At 39.8% G+C, this 13,981-nt stretch overlaps 1 protein-coding gene across 2 annotated transcripts; it reads right to left on the bottom strand.

Moving 5' to 3' along the window:
• Positions 1-1,160: 1,160 nt before the first annotated feature.
• Positions 1,161-10,400, bottom strand: HNRNPU (heterogeneous nuclear ribonucleoprotein U). 2 transcript variants are annotated; one of them, XM_024754370.1, is made up of 14 exons: positions 9,479-10,400; positions 8,929-9,040; positions 8,767-8,840; positions 6,691-6,830; positions 6,022-6,121; positions 5,565-5,677; positions 4,955-5,218; positions 4,636-4,755; positions 4,169-4,297; positions 3,907-4,075; positions 3,379-3,633; positions 2,889-3,073; positions 2,461-2,532; positions 1,161-2,001 (listed from the first exon to the last, which is right to left on the bottom strand). In XM_024754370.1, exons 1-14 carry the CDS (start codon positions 10,167-10,169, stop codon positions 1,948-1,950), a joined length of 2,478 nt encoding a protein of 825 aa, XP_024610138.1. In that variant the 5' UTR covers positions 10,170-10,400; the 3' UTR covers positions 1,161-1,947. The 2 variants fall into 2 exon arrangements, with proteins under 2 accessions (XP_024610138.1, XP_024610146.1); XM_024754378.1 differs by having other exon boundaries at positions 9,536-10,400.
• Between the last annotated feature and the right edge of the window lie 3,581 nt (positions 10,401-13,981).

The following is a 13,981-nucleotide window of genomic DNA, read 5'->3' as shown; positions in this document are numbered from 1 at the left end:
GGCTAAGTTTATACAACCCCAGTAATACTGATGTATACTGAAAAGCAGACTCATGCAAATGGTTGCTTGCATTAAGTTAACTGCTAAAAAGACAAAAGCTCCTGAGGCACTATCTTGTACTGTTAAGTATTCCTATGGTTAATTGTAGGGTTATAGGCCAAAAAATTCTCAACTGAACCTACACCATCATCTGAAACTCAACTCCAGCTCATCCTTTAGCAAGAAAATTCCTAGGAGTATAAATAGTTAAAAATCTGATTTTAAATGGCTAAAACAAAAATCTAAGCAGTCAAATATAAACAAACCTATACTTACCAGAAGCAACCTAAAACACCAATGAAACACTAAACTGATGTCAAGTTTTAGTTCTACAGTTTGACTCCTGATTCCTCACCTCACATGAGTGAGGGTCCTTTAGAAGATTAAGTGTTCTGTGCAAACCCAATAAAATTACAATTAGGGGATCTAATGTTATCACATAACTACAGTTAAGTTAGCAGTGTTGTGTAGTAGTGACTGGCTTGCATGATGGCTTCTAAAAGCATCTGTTCCCAGAGTTTCATGTATTATACAGATGTATATATAATTATCAGTTGAGGACAGCCATTAGCATTTTGTAAAGATGATAAACTGAGTGTTAACTTCTCCCAGCCAGTACCTTTTCCCCTCGTTAAATGTTAAAAGTCATCTGGGCGGGGAGGGGAAGGGAAGCATTCAACTTTACTTCATAATTTAAAAAGTCAATTGTCAGTACACATTTAAGTTTTTAAAACCTAAATGTTCCAAGTACAGAGAATAAGCTGTCCAGAAAGCACACACTTAAATTTTCTCCTCTTGGGAGTTTCATAAAGGGATTTTGAACCTTGATGGCGAGAATCCCAAAACGAGAGTAAAATGAATTCTTTTTATTGCAAACAAACGTCTAAATTAATTTCTCCACCCACTTTCTTTAGAAAGAAAAAGAAATCAGCAGGCTAAGGAGATACCCATTCAAGAACTGACATGATTAAAAATTAAGATATAAATGGGTGACTCACAATTTCATTAGCTTACAAAGATGGTGGAGTTAACTACTACAAGCACACTAGTTATACAGTATTTTGTGGGAGAAGGGCATACAGACATAGCTAACTTCATATAGATCCCATTAGACAACTGGATTTACAACAAGTTTTTTTAATAAGAAATGGGCAAAGCCAGCTTTCTTTTCAGAATCAAAATGCAGAACAAATGGAAAAATTATGGTATTTAACCTTCACAAGTTTGAGCCTCCACAAATAATGCAACCAAGTTTTACATTTTTAACAGCCCTTCTACATACACTCCATCTTCTCTATCTTAGTTCCAAATTTTATCTTCATTCCCAAATATGCCAATTGCATTGTTACTTAAAAAGAAAGAGCCTTCCCAGTTACTGTCAAAAACTACTATTTAGCTTACCCCTCCACTACTCAGCAAACTACAGAGAGGATGGAGTGTAATACGAGCAGTACAGAGTCTTATGCAATTCATGAGGACCACTTAGTCCTTACATGAATCTGGTTGCTAACATTTCTATTATATTGTGACAATAACTCCCGACTGTTATCTCTGAGAAATGGGGGGAGTAAATTCTTAATAAAAGACACCAGGTACAAAGCAACATTTTACTTTTGTTGTGATAAAAAAAAAAGTCACATTTTACAGATAAAATGTAGAACCCTGAAATACTGACACATTCTCTTATCGTGCACAATGCTGAGGTTCTCTTACGATTCACTTTAAAACTGCAATTAAAAATGTACAAAAAAGAAAAGAAAAAAAAAATCAACCCACAAAGCTTCTAAAAAAGGAACCCGCAGGCACTTCCTCTTGTGGAATGTTTAAAAAGTTAGCCTACTAAAGAAAACAGTCGACTTCTTGTGAAGGTTTTGGAGAAATATGTATCAGTTCGTTTTATTTGGGTATTCAATAATATCCTTGGTGATAATGCTGACTCCATGGCTTCTGACCCCAGAATTGCTGTAAGAGAAAATTTTTTTTTTAAAGAAAAAACATCAATAAGCCACTCAAACTGCTTTTAGGAAATGACAATCTAATTCAGAGTAATTGCTGGAGACAAATTTATACCTGTCATACCTCTGATTTATCAAGCCAGATTTAGTTGGTATTAATATCCCATTATCAATACACATTACAAAAGGAAACACATTATGACTTGGTTAGTTTATACAATTAAAGCTAGCAGTAAAAAGAACCATATGTATTAAATACTATTTTATTTAAAATATTAAGTTACAGCAAACTCCAACCTATTTTGTCTTCAAAAGACATTATGGCTACAACTGCAACACAATTCACACCTTGCCCTGTAACACTTATAAACACTTCAATCCCTGGACAAGATCTTTTTTCAAGATTGACTCTTATGAATTCAAAATACAATTAAATGTACAAAAAAGCACATAAGGAATTACTTACACCCTGCTGCCACTGGTTGTAGCCCTGAGATTGATTTTTGTAGCCACGATTGTTTCCTCGTCCTCTGAAGTTCTACAAAAAGAAAAAAACCTTTAAGAAGAGCACAAGTTGTTAGGTTTGTATATGGGACAGGGGGAGAAGAGGAGACACAGCCACAGAAACAGGTAAGATTGCCAGTCAGCCATTAACCTCTGAGCACTCTCTGCTGCGTTTGCTCTCAGGTGATTAACTTATTCGCTATGAGACATCACCTGACTTGTTGCTAGTTAATGCACCTGAAAAATCAATGTAAGTGAAATTGACTCATTTTACCATCACTATGCGTACATGCTGTGTTCCTAACTCTTTCTGAGGCTGCGTAACATATGCCTTTAACTTTCCAGACTAAACTATATAGAAACAGTGTATACAGGAACTTAAATCATTACCTGGTTGTAGTTCCCTCTGTTAGGCATTCCACCTCTGTTGTAATTCCCTCTGTTTGAATAACCGCCTCGGCTGGGAAAAACAGGGCCACGAGGATATGGATAGCCAATTCCACCACTTCCACCACCGCCACCACCTCTCTGTGGCATATTGCCCCTCCTATTATATCCACCACGATTCCCAGGAGCTAAAACAAGAGAGGTTTCACTTAATAGTGTGTTGTTACCTTCTTTACACACGACTTAGGGTTCTCCTGGACCATTCCTTTATTTTATGAAAAAATGTTTAATTTAACCATTCAACATAACCTAGGTGTGTTTACCATCAAATCGCATGAAGTTATTTTACTATGGTTACTAAGACAGCTAGGACACGAGGATCAAAAACTTCCTATGTTAAATTCAGCAGAAAAACATACAGACCCAAACTAGAAGATTACAGATTACTTGTTTCAACATTGAACCAAATAAGTAATATTCAAAATTAACTTGCCTCCTCCTCTGAAATTTCCACCACGCATATTGAATCCACCGCGCCCTCTATGGCCACCACCTCTGTTAAACTGGTTCTTGCCACTCTTATTTTTATTGCTCTTCTTTGAGCCTGTGTTCTGTTTCTTTTCCGGTGGAAGAGCTTTTTTGCTTTCTTCCTTATATTGCTCCAAAAGTTTTTGGGCTTCCTCCTTCTGAAGTTCAACATACGTTATTTCATCAAAGCACTCAGCTACTTCTGGCAGAGTAAAGTTTCCTACAAAACATTAAATCATATTAACCTACAAATCCACTACATACACATTCACAATCCTAGAGCCTACAACTCTCAAGCAGCTTAATTCCTGCAAAGCATACAATATCTATTCACCCAGTGCCTATTCATGTTTTAATTACATTTTCTTAAACAAGTGAAGTACGCTCATTTACAGAGTTAACTCCTAAAATAGTATTATTAACACAAAATTTAAGTTCACAGATATAAATCACAGAAAGATATTTAACGTAACAGGAGAAATAAATTTCATGCCTTTCATTTTGAGGACTGCATGTTCCGGTAGGTCTTTTCCCTCTACTTCTGCTTTCTTCTGTGTTCTTTGCTTATAGTCTTCATCTTTTGGGCAAACTACAACAGCTTTTCGTTGGAAGCCTGCAAACAGGCACATTTTTCTCCTCTGGGCAGCAGCAGACACATTTGTCTTTTAAAAAAAAAAAAAAAAAAGTTTATAACCCCAAACATTAATTCTATAATTATCACAGTTACTTTTTTCAATCTCAAAGCTGCAGCTCACCTGATCCAAAATGAAATTTCTCTTCTTACGGGCAGCAATCTCAATAAACTTTCCAAGACACTGTGGAGCTCTCTGCAACAGCGTGTTTAGTTTCCCAGTATCTGCCATTTGCTTCTTAAAACCTGCCACCTGTTTTTAAAAGTTAAAGTTTCAAAATTTAAATATTGCCTTTTCTCATTGCTACAGAAAAGGATATTTTATACTGTAACAACACCCAGTGCCTTCAATTCATTTTTAGCTACTGGATAATCCGAGTCCAAAACCTTCTATAGAAAAGAGAAGGAAGCCTAAGCTAGCCATTGGAAGGCAGTTTACCTTACAGGTAAAGAGCCTGCTTAAATAACCAGTTTAACTGCCCGAACTCCTATCTCTAAAATACTAACACAAAATGAATAAAGACAGACAAAACGGTTACCCCGAATACCTTCTAGTCTTAAAAATGCTGAACTCATGCCCAATCTACTTACCATCATTTTATCCATTATGGTGTTTGTTCCAAGAATGTTGTATTTACCAGGATTTTCTGCTGCATGTTTAGTAACCCAGGTAGTTTTTCCAGCTCCTGGCAAGCCAATCATCATAACCACCTACAATGGAAAGAATTCTTTAAATATTTTTTTTAAATGCACAAAAGCGCGGTTTACATATCTGAACTTTCACAGCCTTTTAATGGGAACAACATGTATGGCAGTTAGTAAATTAAACAGAGCAACCATCCAACTCTTCTAAATGTCATTTTTGCCAAGCAAAAGCAACCTTCAAAATTCTTTTTTTAAAATGACTTACTTCACAATCTTTCTTCTCTTCAGGCCCCTTTGGTCCTCTAACTCGATCCTCCAAGGGGACATTCTGGATAAAAGTATAGTCTTCAGGTATTGGAAAATATGGCTTTTCCTTCTGACCAAAATTAAACTCAACCGCACAGTTGTGGCACAGAACATGCGGGAAGAGTGGTCGTCCAGCAAGAACTTCCTTACTGATTTTGAAGGCAATGCCAAGATCTTGTCCATTCTTTGCATAGGAGAGTTCTACTTCATCACTTTCAAAATTCTGTTAATTGGAGAAAAAAATTAACGCGTTTTAATATGCTTCTTATAATACTTCTTTAAAAAAAAAACTTCAAAATTCAAGTTAGGAGTGAAGCTTTATCCTGTAGAAAACATATTTAGGTTATACATTAAAGAGCTTTGGTAACATTTGGTTATATACAACTAGAACACCTATATCCACAAGCAGAAATTAATATTGCTCTAAAAGACTAGATTTTCGGATCAACTTCACATTAAGTAGTTTTCAGTCAAAATGAAATAGTATTGAAAACTGACAACGATATAATGTTAAAATACTCTTATCTACTAACTTGCTATTTTTATGTAGAAATTTAGCTACGACTTACAACAAAACATGTAATCACATCATTTTCATCAAACTTCTCTCCATAATCTTCAGTCTCACAGCTGCATGTTTTTATTCCTTTTAGAGAATACCCATAAGAAAATTCTTCTTCACCTAAGGAAATAATTAACTTTCATGAATTCAGTTTTTCAAAAGTCCAATGACCCACGTACTTTTAACATTCCAGATGTAGGGTTTATACTAGATATAAAGTTAATGAGAGCTAGGTGATTATATAACTAACTGACAAATTGCATACCATGGATAATATTCTATTTCAACCATCAGTCATAAACCAAGTAACCACAAAGAAAGAAAAGCTAAATTTTAGCCAGTGTCCATGTTATTATTATTCATCTCTAAAAACAGGCAAAAAGTTTAGAATGCCTTCTAGTCTAATTACTGAAATCAAACCCTGAACACTCATGAGTACATAGATACTCAAATGGAAACTTTACCAAGCAACATTCCACTTGTGGTTAGTGACCAGCCAATCCGAACTTCATGTATGTCAATATCTTTTGTATATAAATGCCTTACTGGGATCTTCTCTGTAACCTGGAAGTCAAATCATAAATGATTAAACTGTAAACGAAGGAAAATAAACCACTGAACCAACGCTGGTTTATTTCATTCGGGCAATGGGCTAATTTTTCTCCAGCTACAAAGTACAGAAAGATAGCAACTCTACTCTTCCCCCTAACATTCACAAGAACTTTAACAACTGATGTAAGGGTTTTTAACTTGAAACAGAAAATGGTTAAGTACTTGGTTAATTCACGTTTAAAAGAAAACGTTGAAATTACATATTCTCAATACTCAAAACCAACTAAAGTATTCATTTAACATGCTTTTTCTCTGGAACAAAAACAGGAGCCTAACCAAATTTATTTTCAAACCCATGGTGGGCCTTTCAAGTGCCTGATAAAAAATGAACACCCTAAATAAAAATTAGGCTGGCTCTATATGGCAACTTCTAATATAACAAACATCCTAAACTGTTACAAATCATAGATTCCAAGTCCCACAAAAACTTGAAAAATTACAAGTTCCAATGACATCTAAGTGTCAGGGAAAAACTCACAAAGGTTCTTAAGGAAAAAAAGACATCACAAAATTGCATTTACCTTCATCTCAAAACAGACTTTGCCTTTTGACACACCATAGGATGCCCTTCCTCCAGCCCAAAGAAAAGCAAAACTCTCCATAGTAAGGGAAGAAGCACTGAGGCGATCTCTTGATATTTTAAAATGTAGATCACAATTATCTGCAATTATATCAAATACCATATTATTTCTTTCGATATCCAATACAAATGTATCTGCTATGTAGACAAAACTTTATTAAATTTTCTCATATTTCTTAATGTTGCATACATTTTTACAGATCATGCTGTTGTTCGAATTTTCAGTTCAAGCCCCGCTCCCACCAAGTCAATTCTTGCCAAATTATGAACTAGAGCATACACTACCTGTGCAACTAACAAATATTGAGGTTTAGTATGTGTATTTTAAGTATATAAAATAATCAAGACAATGTGACATTAATACATACCTGCTCTGCTCTTTACCTTGATTTAGAGGCAAGCAGTAGAGGATAGCAGGAAATCAAAGTGAAGCATGCCAGACCAGGTAGAATTTACCAGTGCCACAATAAAACTGAAGGGAGGCCATGATCACGTATTTTAAAATACGAGTATGAGCTGTTGATCCTGCACTTTACAGGGGCTCTAGATCTTAAATTGTTTGCTAAAACTTGTTAAGGCAGTTTCAATCTGCAAAATACAAACCTGGTCATCTAATGCTGTTACTACTACAGCATTTTAGGTCCCCTTTCCCCAGACTTGCCTGTTAATCAATAACAATGGGGGATTACACACTTTGGAATAATCCAAATCCAAAACGTCTTTAACCTAGCTACCTTTGGGTCACTGGCTCATTAGCATGCACCTTCTGAGTTCTCAGTCAAGGGAGCACTGAAGTTGGAAAGCTACTGGTGATATGAAATTAAATCTACAGTTTGTAATTCTCCTTAAATTAGCTTTGTTCTTTTATTCCCGATCATCACTAACAGAATTTTCAATTGTGTTTGAACCCAATAATGCACTTAAATTGATATCCCTAGGTGAGGAGCTAAAAGCCTTTTATAATAGTATTACCTTGCCAAATCATTGCTTCAGTATCTCGCCAATATTTAAGCAACTGAATTTAACGTAAAACATTCAACTACTCTTCCATGGGCAAGTCTTTTAAAAAAAAAAACAAACACTCCACTATCTCAACTATGCGGTAAAGCATATGCAATAAGAAATCAAGACTTATATTTACACTGCCTTACACATCTAAATGAAAACCATATGTATTCCAAAACATGAGACTCTAAGCTTCAACTCCTTAGATCTACAGGACAAGCTGACACCTTACCTCTAAGCAATTATTTCTACCCTTTGTTCTATCACAGAAAGAATTGTACTTTCTGACCACTACACCAAAACAAATGATTTTTTTTTTGTATTAGAAAAATTAGGAATCTGACAGCCAAGGCCCATTTAGAGGTTTGCAATACTTCCTCATACTCAATTGCAACCCAACTGGGTAAAGTAGCAGTATTTACAGCGCTGCCATTGATACCATTCGCTGCTGAAGAAAGCTAGTGGCCCAGTGATAGCCCACTGCTGCTGCCCCAGGTCTTTGGAAGAAATCAACTTAGCTTAAAGCAGCAGCTACTGAACTGGAATTGAGAACAAAAGAGCAGTTATTGAAAAAGTATTATTACAATCTTTTAGAATAGGGAATATAATGGCGTGCTAATGGAAAAGCCATTAATATTTAACTAAGCCCAAAGAGCTCACTTAACATAATCCCACAAAAAAATGACATTACTTTATCGTAGAAGCCTAAATGGACAAGTTATAAGTAGTCTTACAAGTTTCCATTAGCTAGACAGTCAAATATTGGCATTAATTTCACATTCCTACAAATGAGAACTTTAAAGCCATACCAAAAAACATCAAATTGTTAGAGCCTGTAAAATTATCAATACAACTACTGTACTAAATATTAAGTGACCAGAATCTGGATATAAGCCATCATCTTCCTACTTTTAAAACAGCTGTTTACACGTGTTAAGTTTTCTAATATTTTGTAACCAAAAACCACATTTGACAACTGGGGGAGGAACGGGGGAGAAACAGCTTCACTTACAAGTATCAAGACAAACAACTGTGTCGTCGAAGTGCTCATCTTCTTCTTCAACAGGTGGCTGAGGAGATTTAGCTCTGAAAGACAGAATTGTCTCCTGATACAGCTTTCCCCACCAAAGCATAAAGAACAGGTGACAAGTAACACTACGTTAACATCCTCTACCTGCTATACTTGTTCTCTTCAATGTACTCAAAATAGCCACGGCCATGATCTTCTCGAGGTCTTTTAACACCTCTCTTTTTATCTCCGCCTTTCTGTTCTGTTTTGCCGTCTCCTACAACACACGACACCCCTTTATAAGAGACCACGCCGCAACAAAACAAACAAAAAAACCTATTCTGTTTTGACGCCCCAAAAAAGCTCGACTTTCCCCGTTCATTTTTTTAAGTGTTTTCAATCGACGACTCAAATGAGAATTCAACGAAAAACCCAATTGGAACTGGACGAGAATTAGTTACGCAGTCTAAGGACATTGCTAATTTCGCCAACCTACTCGAATATTCGAAAAAGCTAATGAAAACTCAGCGCGGCCCAGGCCCGAAGCCCACGTGTATCCCAGAGAGAGTTCAGGAAGGGGGGAGGGGCCGAAGCGCCCCGCCCGCACTCCCCTCCCCCACCCGGGCCCCCGCCCCCCGCGGTTCCGGCAGGCCTGGGCACGGTCCCCACCCCGCGCGGGCCTCCCGCCGCGCGCAACCAACCACGCAGCACTCACCCGCCGCCGGAGCCCCGGGGCGACCGCCGCCTCCGCCGCCTTCCGCCTTCTTCTTACCTCCCGCCTGCTGCTGGCCCTGCCTCGCCCCGGGCGGCGCCACCGTCACCGCGAACAGCGACGTGGGGCCGCTGCTCTTCCCCGCGGCCTCCTTGGCGGCCCCGCGCTGCTGCTGGGGCTGTTGCTGCGGCGCCGCCGGCGGTTGAGGCTGCTGCTCCCCGTGCCCGTTCTCGTCGCCCGCGGCTTCCTCCTCGTCTCCGAGCTCATCCTCCCCTTCCTGGAAGCCCTGGTCGTCGCCATTCTCGTCCTCCGAGGCGGCTTCCTCCTCCTCCATCGGGCCCGAGTCGGCCGCCCCCGCGGCGCCGTTCTCCTCCCCGAGCTCCATCTGGTCGCCATCCAGGGCGGCTATCCCTTCCTCCTCCTCCTCCTCTTCCTCCTCGTCGTCATCGCCGCCTGCCGCGGCCTCCTGCTCGAGGCCTGCTCCCGAGCGCCCGGCGGAATCCCCGCCCAGGTCTAGGCTGCCGTTCCCGGGCTCCATGGCGGGGCGGCCCCCGGCTTCCTCGTCGTCCAGCGCGGCCTGGAGACGCTCCATGAGCTCGGCCTTGAGGCCCTTGTCGGACAGGCGCCGCTTCTTGAGCTCCTCCTTCAGCTCCGACACCTTCAGCTTTTTCACATTAACAGGCGAGGAACTCATGGTGAGGCCCCGATTCACCGCTAGGCGCTGGCTCAAACTCGGCTCCGCTCACTCGGCCACTGGCGGCGGCTGAGGCTGCTCCTCGGCCCAGGCGGCGGCTGCGGCTGCGGCTGGAGCTGGGTTCCTGCTGCAGAGCGGATCCGCCTGGTGTCGAACGGCGCCAATTCCTTTCACCGAGTTCGCGAGGAAGACGCGGAGACTCGCCTGGCGCGAGCGAGCACGCAACGTCCTCTCGCAGGGGCGGTGCCGCGCACGTAATATAGCCGCCCCGCCCCTGCGCCGGCTGAGCGCCCGCGCTCGCCCCGCCCCTCCCACGCCTGTTCCCCCCGCTCCCACCCGAGCCGCGGGCCGGGAGCGCGGCGACGCGCACTGCGCTTGCAACTGGGGCCGAGCTAATGGAGGAGGAGGAGGAAACCTCCTTCAGTTAAACCGACCCACTGCAACATTTATTGGCCTTTCCAGCTCTTTGGTGGCAATACTCGTTTGCTATTTGCCTTCCAGCCCGGAGGCTGCTTCTACCCAAATGCTTTCGGTTCTCAACTTGGCATTTTCAACTCGAATCCGCCACCTTTTCTTCCATTTTAGATTTGTCTTATCTATTTCTCCAGCTATTTGTTTAGAACGCCCTAAAATTTTATTTCAGTTTTGATTTGTACAACGCAAGTTGGCAATTACTCTACGCAGGGGATTTTCTTCCATTTAATATTTGGTTTAATTTTCCTAAGTCCTGCCTTGCGAATTGAATTTTAAACTCGGGAAGGGCCTTCCTTTTGTCTCTCCCATGACCCCTGATGCAGGGTTTGGGAGATAAAAATGCTTGCTTTTGGAATATGCATACTGCAAAGCATATACTTTACAGGCCTTGTCATGGCACTCCTAGCCAAAGAAGTCTTGTAAGCCTCAGAATTGCAATTCTGTGTTTTCTTTACCTACCAGAAAGACGGATCACCTTTAAGATTTATTCTGTCCAGTTTAGGACCTGGTCATCCAGTTATGAAGTCCCCGTAGTTAACAATGACGATGAGACCCAGCTAGGTCACACACTTTGATTCTATTGCTTTTCCTATAGGAATAATTCAGGCCAAATTATGCTGAAACCCTCGTAAAAGCTCATGAAAAATAAAGGGCTATGATTTTGTAAAAAGAAAACTATCACTCTCGAAAGAAATGTTATTTTGGTGTGTCTTAGAAGTTTAATTTTTCTCTTACTAAGTAAGAGGTGTGTTATGTTCTTCAAGTTTTAGGTAGGAGTGCCAGAACTTAAATATGTGATAGAGGTGAACGTCTTAAACCCCAGAGAATCTGCACAGTGGTTTGCCAATGTTCCAGTCTAGTCTATCTCTGACTAAGAAGGTCAGCTATACCCACTGTTTGGTGCTTTAGCTGTCACAATAATGCTGCCCCAATTTTAATTAGAACTTCGGAAAAATAAGCATGTGAACTTTCTCCCATAGGCTAGTATGATTTAACTGATTAATAAATTTTATTTTTAAAGTTCTTTTCAACAGCTTTTAAAAATCATGTATTTTACCATGCAGTCATATATAAAGATGAAAGTTTAACATTTGTGAAATGATTTGAGTTGAAATTAATGAATTATGTATGGTACTAGTAATTCTCAGTTCAAGTTAATGAAGGTGGAAGGGATAGCACCCAAAATAGGAACTTCCGAATGGTGCCAAAAACTCATTTTAGCCCTTGGTTGTAATGTCCTTGGAGCTTATAAACAGGTGACAAACTGGAATTTGAGCTTTTCAAATTCTTTGCCCTTGTTCAAAATAGGAAGAGAACTACAGGGGGCTTAAATGTTCACAAGCTGGATAATTAGTCCCCTAATGAATCAGAGTTAAATATAGTTATTATGCTGGTCATTTAAGTTTATGTGCCGTTAGATACAATTTGCAATTTTAAGTATTAGTGATATGAAAACAATTTCTATTTAACTGGAAAAAGCCTATGAAAAATGTATATCTAAATACCGATTTATAACAATTGTTCTTAAATCAGTTGTAATAATAAACATGAAATATAACTTCAGATGGGCATGAGAAAATTCCATGGCTTTGCCTCCAAGACCTTTGTAACCTGGAGATCATCTTCAGTCTGCTCATTTTATGGCCCAGGAAGCTGAGGTCTTCCCCCTACCCCAGGGTTCTTTCATTACACTGGGCCTTCTTAGACAACATTTAACTGAGAAACAGTTTTTGTAAATACTCAAACAGCCATCATCTTAACTGTTTGGCCTTTTTACAAACAGGTGAAATCTACCATTTAACATTTTATTTTACCACTTGAAAGTACAAATAGTGACTTCATTTTAATAATTGTTTTTTCTTCTTATACTTTTAATGCTGTTATGATAGTCCTATTCTACGGAGACCAGTAAAAGTACAGATCACTCTCTCTAAATTGCTGAGGAACCTATAAGGAACGTGAAATCCCCCCTTTTTGAAATCCTGGGGACTACCAAGAATACAGAGTGGAAAAGGGGGAAAATTAATTCTCAATAGCAAAAAATGATTAGTGAATTACCCATGGGTAATAGACCTATGACAGGGCATTAGAGAGTTAGGGTGCTCAGAATGTATAGCTCACATTTTGAGGTTGAAGCAAAGGCACATACCTGAATCTGTAGTTTGTCACAATAATTCACTCAGCAAATATTTTTTAGCACCTCTAAGACAAGCGCTAGGAATACAGCAGTGAACTATGTAATTATGCCTTCATTCTCGTAGAGTTAGCCAATAAGTAAAATAGAGACGGTAACAAGTACTGCAGGGCAATGTAAAACAGGAGAGGGGCAGGGTGTGCTGCAGTCATGGGAGATTTTCAGTTATAAATGGGGTGGTCAGGGAAGCCTAAGAAGTAAGGTAACATTTGAGGTGGAGGGAACAAAAAGTAGGCCTGAGGGGAAAGATAGGCAGGGAGATCGGGCAGGTTAGGGAGAGGAGGGGAGATACAGATTGCCAGCAGCCTTGCCAGTGTTTTTTTAAGGACTTTGGCTTTTGCCTCCAGTGAGAAGGAAGAAACTGAAGGGTTGTTAGCAGTGAAGTGACATGAACTGACAAGAATGCTAAATTCAATGGACTCAAGATGGTATTCCATCGGTTCATTATTTTCTGGTATACACAATCAATCGCAATTTAATAAAGGAAGCATTGAAACGCCCTGAGATACGTTTTCCCATCTTCTTACAAAAATATGAGAAGTCACGAGTACCTCCAAATTATTAAGTATTAAAAGTACACTTTCATATAGACTAACAGGAAAGCACAATCAGAAGGGAGGATGTTTCAAATGCTGGTTAAAAGTACAAGGTTAAAAATCAGACAGACCTGGGTTGCAGTCCCAGCTAGACCACATAGTGGCTGTGTGATCTTGCACAATCTATTTATCTCTCTATACCTGAGAGCACTCATGTCTAAAATGATACCTGCCTCATGAGGTTGTTGGGAAAATTCAGCGAGATGATGTAAACTCTGAGTACAGGGCTGGAAGCACAGTAAGAGCTCAGTATATATTAGTCTTCATTAGCTATGTCGAGCAATTTAATGAACTTAAGAAAATCTAGAGTTGGATTGTTAAATCTTATTTAGGAAATTATAACTATATATACTTTGTAAATTGTCAATGAATTGTTCATGGTGAGATGTCAGTCTGGGAAAAAGTGAAATGAAGTCTGGATAGGAGAGTGCAGGCTTCACTGCTAGGCCTGGCACTGTCACGGTAGCCAGCTGTGTGACCTTTGGCAAATTGCACCATCTCTGGATGTTCATTTTCTCATCTATAAATGAAGCAGAGCAGACTAGAAG

This window comes from Neophocaena asiaeorientalis, unplaced genomic scaffold (genome assembly GCF_003031525.2).
Source record: "Neophocaena asiaeorientalis asiaeorientalis breed wild unplaced genomic scaffold, Neophocaena_asiaeorientalis_V1.1 scaffold524, whole genome shotgun sequence".
Taxonomy (NCBI): Eukaryota; Metazoa; Chordata; class Mammalia; order Artiodactyla; family Phocoenidae; genus Neophocaena; species Neophocaena asiaeorientalis.
This window is presented reverse-complemented; position numbering and strand designations above follow the sequence as displayed.

Coding starts and splice junctions, on each gene's coding strand:
- HNRNPU (XM_024754370.1), bottom strand. CDS start 10,169: ATGAGTTCCTCGCCTGTTAATGTGAAAAAGCTGAAGGTGTCGGAGCTG. Junction 8,841..8,928: donor GAAGAGAACAAGTATAGCAG/GTAGAGGATGTT, acceptor TCTGTCTTTCAG/AGCTAAATCTCCTCAGCCAC. Junction 4,298..4,635: donor CCATAATGGATAAAATGATG/GTAAGTAGATTG, acceptor TTTTAAAAACAG/GTGGCAGGTTTTAAGAAGCA.